The 7,511-nt window shown below is 55.6% G+C and overlaps 1 protein-coding gene across 1 annotated transcript in view; it reads left to right on the top strand.

Moving 5' to 3' along the window:
• Nucleotides 1-2,703: 2,703 nt before the first annotated feature.
• Nucleotides 2,704-7,511, top strand: part of LOC102462326 (sodium/potassium-transporting ATPase subunit alpha-2) — a 39,823-nt gene continuing 35,015 nt past the window's right edge. The window contains exon 1 of the mRNA XM_075906989.2: nt 2,704-2,894. Coding sequence (XP_075763104.1) covers nt 2,883-2,894 — 12 coding nt within the window. The 5' untranslated portion in view covers nt 2,704-2,882. The remainder of the gene's footprint in view (nt 2,895-7,511) is intronic.

The following is a 7,511-nucleotide window of genomic DNA, read 5'->3' as shown; positions in this document are numbered from 1 at the left end:
TCTCTCCGGAGCATGCAGAGTCACAGATCAGGTATAGAAAGAGGTGGGTGGGTGGGCATTGAGACCCAGTGGTGCCCCAGATTTTCGGGCGTCCTACGTGGTTGCATATGGGTAAGCTTGGCTCTAATGGGGATGGCAGGCTGGGTTCTCAGCTTCATGCACCAGCAGAGCCAGCAAGCCCACGTCTGCTGTGACGATACCATTCACAGGGTGTGCAGGCTAACACAGAACTGCGGCCTCGGCAGGGCAGCCCTGCCCAGCTTTCTCCGCTGATTGCCGGAGAGGCAGCAAGGCTAGTGGCTTCAGGATGAGTTGGAGTCAGGACTTCTGGGTTCTGTACCCAGCCCTGGGAACGTAGCTAGGGGCTAGAATAGAAGTCAGGATGTAGTCACTGCCTCATGTGGGCAAGTCACTTCGCCTCTCCATGCCTCAGTTTCCCCATTTGAAATACAGGGTAACTACACTGAACTCCCACCCCCCCCATACACAGACAGCCGGGCTGTGTGGCCCAGCTAATGCACAGCCTTGAGCTGCTCAGATGAATTGTTACCAAGTCTGGCTTTCTCCCACACATCTGCCCCCAACCCATGGAGAATCTACAGCTAGGATGAGAATCTCCTCTCCTGTGACTACTTCCTCAGCGCATCATCCCTTTGTTATGTTCATGGCACACTCCCAGAGACAGGGCTAAAAATACTATCAGGGCAGGTGGTGATGTAACCCCGCTTTCACTCACCTCCCCCAGCAGGGTAGGAGGCAGTAACCTGAATCCCATACCCAGGGTCCATCTGGTTGCTGTATGTGGGGTCAGGAAGGAATTTTCCTGTGGGTCAAACTGGCAGAGAGCTTGGGGGTTTCTTGCCCTCCTCTGCAGCGTGGGGCAGGGTCGCTTGCTGGCTGGAAGTGGCGTAAATGGGGGATTGTCTGTAACTTTAAATCATTCCATCACAGACTTCAGTAACTCAGCCAGAGACTCTAGGCCCCGTGGCAGAGCGGGCAGGTGGGTTCTCTGGCCTGTCATGTGTAGGAGGTCGGGCTGGTGTCTCCGGTGGCTCTTTGCAGCACGTGGTATTAAAACACGGGTGTGATTTAAGCCTTGACCACTCAGGCTGCTTTGACTATGTTAGTAATTGATTAAGATGGGGGTGCAGAACCTATTTTGGGTTGGGGGCTCCTGGCCCCTAGCAAGTGAATGTTGTGTGCTCCAGCCCCAGGGGAGGGGGGGGATCGTGACGGGACTGGAGTGCCCACGCAGGCTCTCCAGTGCTGGGGGCAGGGAGCCCTGAGTCTCAGGGGCCAGATCCAGGCAAGCTGGGGGCTGCAGGTTCCCCACCCCGGGTTAAGATATCAGCTGTTATTCATGTACTTGCCCCGAGAACTATATATATGTGAATGGAACATGTCCCCTGCACACTATTAAAGGGACAGCGTCCTCCCTACTCTGCACCTGCAGATGCTGCAACCCCCTTCGCTTGGGTGCTGATGGTTTGCGGCTGGTTTCCCCCAAGCAGCAGGGGCCTTGTGTATCCTCAGCCAGCCCAAGCAACCAGAGCAGCTGGTCCACCTGTGAGAAGAGCCTCCTGCAAGGAAGGGGCTTCGGCAGTGGGGTGGGGAGAGAGAACAGCCCTCAGCACTTCACTAGCCACTACCAGCACAGGGCTCTTCATATATAGGAACTGATTAAACCACGGGTACTCCCTGTCAGGGCAATGGGGAAACTGAGGCACAAAGCAAGCAGGCAACTGCCCCAAAGCAGAAGAGCCACGAGTTCAGCTCAGATATCCTGATTCCCTCCCTTGGGCTCCACCCAGCAGATGGGCCTGGCTCAGACGCTAGCAGAACAGGGTCTTTGATTGGGTGTCCACACAGCAGGGATAACTCAGGTAGCAACCGAGCAGCTCCATAGACAGCACAGGAACCTGGGCTCAGTCCCTGAGCCATTCCCAGAGCGTGGGCCCAGCTCCTGAGCTGTTCCCAGAGTGTGGGCCCAGCTCTTGAGCCGTTCCCAGAGCCTGGGCCCAGCCCCTGAGCCATTCCCAGAGACTGGACCCAGCCCCTGAGCCGTTCCCAGAGCGCGGGCCCAGCCCCTGAGCCATTCCCAGAGCCTGGGCCCAGTCCTTGCACCTTTCCCAGGCTCCTGGGACAGGTGAACCTGATGAGATGAGCTCTGCTGTGTATTTACCTATAACCATCCCTGCCAATCCCAGCGCTGTGGCTAGCTAGAGAGGGGTGACGATGCTGGTGGAAGGATGGACCGGAGAATGCTGAGTTAGTGCATTGTCCGCTTCACGCATTCTGTGCGCCCCCATTGCTCACACAGACCTATATCCCAGACTTGGCAAACAGACAGCAGCCTGTTCCTCTCAGGAAGTGCATAACAAGCCCTGGGTAAGCCCCTGAGTGTGAAGGCTGGGTCCCTCTGGAGAGCTTCATTTATCACAGTCAGCTGGAGCAAAAGGGGACTTTATGCAGCCCTTTGACTTCCCAAACAGAGCTGTGCCTTCCAGCCAGCAGGCAGGCGCAGCGGGTGGGGGTGGGCTGCTTTGCTGGGTGTATATCATGACACTACACAGCACATTGCTGGCCCCGGGTCCTCCCCAGCGCGCGGAGCAGAGACACACGGCATCGGGGTGGGGAGGTGGGGCTGGCGGGCTGGGGAGTGAAAGAAAGGGGTGGGTGGAGGGTGGAGTTTCTCTCAACCCAAGCTCCTGTTTCAACAAGTGACCCTGTCCAGAGAAGGAGAGGGGCGAAGGAGGGAGCTATTTAAAGAAAGAATCGAGCGATCCCGATCCATGCCGGTGCGTTCGTAGAGGAACTGGGAAGTCTCCTCCATTGGCAGATCCTGCCTTCCCTCCATCCCTCGGCGCCCCGGGCTGACGAAGATGGGAAAAGGGGTGAGTAGGAGGCGTTGGGCGCATTTTAAGATGAGCGCTGGGGGAATGGCTCAAAGGGACGGCAGGCGACAGGGGCGCCTAAACTCACCTTCCCGTTCCCCAAAGGAGAGGCGGGAGGACTCCATTTGCCCTCTGCCACACCCCCCGGGGAGCGAGGGTCTGGAGAGACGGGCAGGGGGGACCTGGGCGTGTATCTTTCCGGGGCTTGTTTGCGCGGCTCAGGGCAGGCAGGGCCATGCGGAGCTGCAGCACCTCTGGGCTTGACAGTTCGTAGCCCCGGTCCTTCTGGCCTCGACGCGTCACTTACGCACGTAAAAAACACGCTGGAGCCCTGGCAGCAATTTCATCGCAAATGAACCACGGGGCAGCCAGCCCCCCATTGTGCTCGGCCGGGTCTCTCATTCCATAATTGCCACCCCGCTTGCTGCAGGGAACGGTGCGACGGAGGGTGCCGCTGACCAAACAATGTGACGGCTGGGTAAACTGCCCCCTCGCCAGGGCTGGGTCAGAGTCCTGGTGAGGGGGGTGAAGGAGTTGGCCGAGGTCCTGGCCCGGAGGATTATTTGGAGACGGAGGCTGCGTTCCAAAAGCAAAATAAGCTCCGCATGGCGCAGGCCGCATCAGAGAGCTGGCCCAGCCTGGCTGTTTGTTTGCATCAAGCGGGGTCCCCACCCCCCTGGCGATTTCAGCTCCAGACAGTCTCTTCTGGAACTTTTTGCAGCTGGCGTTAAAAACTATCCCGACTGGTGCGAGCTGGCTGCGCTCCGCTGCCCATTCCGCTTCCTTGGCCTCCCGAACGCTGTCGAGACGCGAGGGACGGAAGGAGCAAGCCCTTTCCCAGCCCAGCTGTCGAATGGCTTTGCAGCATCGCCGTCTGGGAAGCGGGGGGGGGGGGGGGGTCATGCACCCCACATCCCTTGACAGGCAGCACAGAATTCCTGCAACGGAAAACTCCTCGCTCTGCTTTGCTCATTGGTTCCCCTGGATTTATGTTTGTAGAATGGCCAGACCTGTAGGAAATGCCAGAGCCTGGGAACCTTTGTAGAGCAAGGGATGGAACATGAATTCATTATTTATACACTGCTCCTAATACACTACTGGTGGGAAACTGAAAGAAGCCATAGTGGAACGTGCCGTTCAGCAAACTGTGCTTAGCAAAGGCACTGATGAAGTGCGGGTTTAGGGGGCAAATGAGTAGTATGGGGAATTGGCCCTCAGGACTCCTGGGTTCTAGTCCCAGTGCTGGAAAGAGACTGGGGTCTAGGGATCAGAGCAGGGCTCTGGTTGCCAGGACTCGTGGATTCTGTCTAGGAGAGAGTAGAGTCTAGTGGCCATAGCTGAGCTGTCAGGACTCATGGGTTTTGTTTCCAATCCTGTCACTGACTTTTGGTGTGACCTTAGACAAGCCACTTCAGTGACACCAACTGGCTAATGTGTATGTCTCCCTCTGCTGGCTGGATCCAGAAGCGATCAGCTGTGTATCCTAGACCCTATAGTGCTTGTGGAGATTCACCTTTGGCTCAGCTTGTGGGGCAATACCTGGAAAGGTGTGGTTTCAATCCCTGCTATGCCTCTGAAGTCCCCTCTGCAGCAGAACCATAGCTGGGAAGTTCCCAGATGACCAGTTTTGTTACAATTCCCAGTTACCTTCTAAGTTCCCAGGTGGGAGGCCCCATGGAGGGGCAAAGAGCTGTTTGCAGAAGGATTCTTTTAATACCATATTTACAGCCAAGCCACAATCTTATGCAGAAGAGAGAACGGAAATCACATAGGCTGAAAAATAACTCTTCCCTTCAAATAGCGTCAATGGCAAAAACAGCTTCCTGTGCCCACAGGAAGTCTCAGAATGGAGACAAGCCTAGACAGCATCTAGGGCTGAGAATGGTCACAACCCCACAATGAGTTCTGCCTAGGGGTTAGAACCGGGGCTGTGAGGACACAGAGAACTGCCCACCAGGAGCTCAGCACAGGAGCAGCGCCTGCATAGAGCATTTGTCGGTCTATTGTTATCTGGAGTCCTTTGACAAGGTTTGCCCTATGCCGTGTTCTAGCTGTAAGAATTAGGGCTGGTTGAAAATTTTCTGTTGAAATTGTTTTTCAGCGGAAACTTGGGTTTTTGACTCACCAAAACGTTTTGCACAGATGATCGGCTTTCTGTGCATTTTTGGTGCCTCTTCTGCTGAAAAAAACAAACACCTGAAAACAAAATCACTATTTCTGTTTGCTGAGGATGTTTTTTTGGCGTTTAAATGTCTGCTGTGAAAATGTAAGTTTTCCTTGGGAAAACGTGTCTGCAAGGGAATTTTCAGCCTGTTTTCATCCACGTTTTCCATGGCAAAAACTCCCATGTTTGGCGCAGCTCCATGAATAACTTAGAGCAACAATTTGCATTGATATACCGCACCTTGCCTAAAGGCCCTTCACAGCCATTGATGCGCTGAGACTTTTGGCATCAGAGGAAACATAAATGAAGTAGAGTGGCATTTTTCATATTCTTTCTCAATGAGAACTGTCACAGCTGTCACATTCCTGCATCCTGTGGCACCCCGGAAAACTTCACATCCACCTGCTTGGAACTAAACGAGAAGCCCCCTTACCTAGGAGCAGTATGGGGTCTATGACACACAGCTAATTAGTTGGGATCCCAGCCGTTAGAAGACAGTCATGCACAGATGCATTAGCCGGCTCATTGCACTGTAGAAAATGACCATGGGCCAGAGAGAGGCCGCAGCAAAAGGAATATTTACATGAACATACTCCAGTATCCTCAGGGTATCAGGGCTGTCCAGGGATGAAAGAAGAGGCATGACTTACCCCCTGCCTCCAGTTCAGAGACTCCACGCCAGGGTCATGCAGAGACAGGATTTGACAGGTCTGACTGCAGGGCTGGGCCTTGCTGGCAGACGTGACCCCTGAAGTTCAAGTCTGGTACCTCACTCACAACCCTCTGTGCATGGCACTTGCCTGCCAAGAGATGCCAGCTAGGAAGAAGAACAGGAAAGGGGGGAGGGAGCAGCAAGCCACGGGATCACATCTTGAGCCCCTCCCTGGGAATCATCAGCATAGGCCAGAGCTGCAGAAAGGTAGAGCAGGTAGTCATGGAGCCACAGGGCTCAGGTGCGGATTTGGCTCCAGAGTCCCCCTGTAGGCCCGGCTCCGGCTGCCAGAGTCCCAGGGGTGAATGAAATGAGATGCTAATGAGGGCATGGGCCCTTCTCAGCCCCCTCCCTGTGAGAGTCTAAGCTCCCTACCCAGATGTTAATTAAACCCCACAGCAACTGCCTGGGAAAACCAAAGCCATGGATCTCTGTTCCCAACCCATAACTGCGATCGCCCGTACCTACGGAGGCACAGGTAAATACAGCAGCAGCAGCCCACCAGGCGCTAACCTGGTGAACCACGGCCATTTATTGCCCACCCCAGTGCGAGACCCTGCTTCTCCCTCCCCCCCCCCCCGCGACTCCTCTATAGGTCTCTGCCCCATCCCATCACCTGCCAGAGGCAAGGCCAACCTGGGGCTGTGTGTGTGTGTGTGTGTGTGTGGCGGGGGTGGGGAGGGGGATGTCCAGGACTTGTCTTCTGGGCCATTGGGCCCATGTAACCCCAGCCTGGAGCTCTGTGTCTCCCTCTAGTGTTGGGGATCAGAACTGCAGCCCTATGAGCAATTCTGGATTGGCCCCCATCCTGTGGTACCCAAAACTCCTGTGGAGATGGGGCGGGGGAGCGGTGGGGAGGACACAAGATGCTCAGAATTGGGCCTAGAGCAGCTACCTCACTTTTGCCATTAATTAGAGGCTCATTCTAGCTGCTTGACAGTCCCCCTGCAGCGCATCACTTGGCACTTAGAGGCTGGGAGGGAGGAGGGAGACAATCGGGGGAGGTGGATATCCCCAGAAATATACCAGAGATGTGATAATCCAGCCCCTCTGATTGATAGGGGCTCCTGCCTGCACTAGCCTAGCTTTGGGGGGTGCTCTCCTGCCCTCAACCCAGAGCATCCAAAGCAGGGCAGGGTCCGTGCTGACTTTTTTTGGCGGGGGAGGGGGGAAGTGCTGCCAATTGTGGCAGGAATGGATGGCTGCTAGTGCCATCTTTAAAGATCCAAGGCCGCTTATGGCATGATCCAGCGTGTCAACCCTGGCAACTCTGCCCACACACCCCCTGCAGCGGGGCATGACATTCTGTTCCACTTGGCTGCTGCATCCCACCCCAGAGGGGACTGCACTTGGACAGCTGGGGCAGCAGCTCCTGGAAGGGGCTTTGGGATCTTTGCGGAGAGCGAGGGGTTATCCAGCCGACAGCTCCTCAGCTGGCAGAAGCCCATCTCCTCTGCGCATGGCAAAGGATCCCGAAGAGCCATGGAAACCACAGGCAAGATGCTGGACTCATGAATCCAGCTGAGAAGTGCCAGGGCTATTCAGCCCTTTATGCGGAGCAGAAAAGAGTCTCTATTCTCCCTTCCCCATTCACAGCCTGAGAGACGCTTTCTTCCTCCTCTCTTTCTTCCCACAGGGGGCTTTTGGCTCAGACTCCCCTCCGGTCTCTGGAGACAGACATGACTTCCCCTCCAGACCAGGGCCTGCTGGCATCACCCGAGGGAGGGGGGAGGAAGAGGCA

This window comes from Pelodiscus sinensis, chromosome 22 (genome assembly GCF_052426305.1).
Source record: "Pelodiscus sinensis isolate ZL-2025 chromosome 22, ASM5242630v1, whole genome shotgun sequence".
Classification (NCBI taxonomy): domain Eukaryota; kingdom Metazoa; phylum Chordata; order Testudines; family Trionychidae; genus Pelodiscus; species Pelodiscus sinensis.
This window is presented reverse-complemented; position numbering and strand designations above follow the sequence as displayed.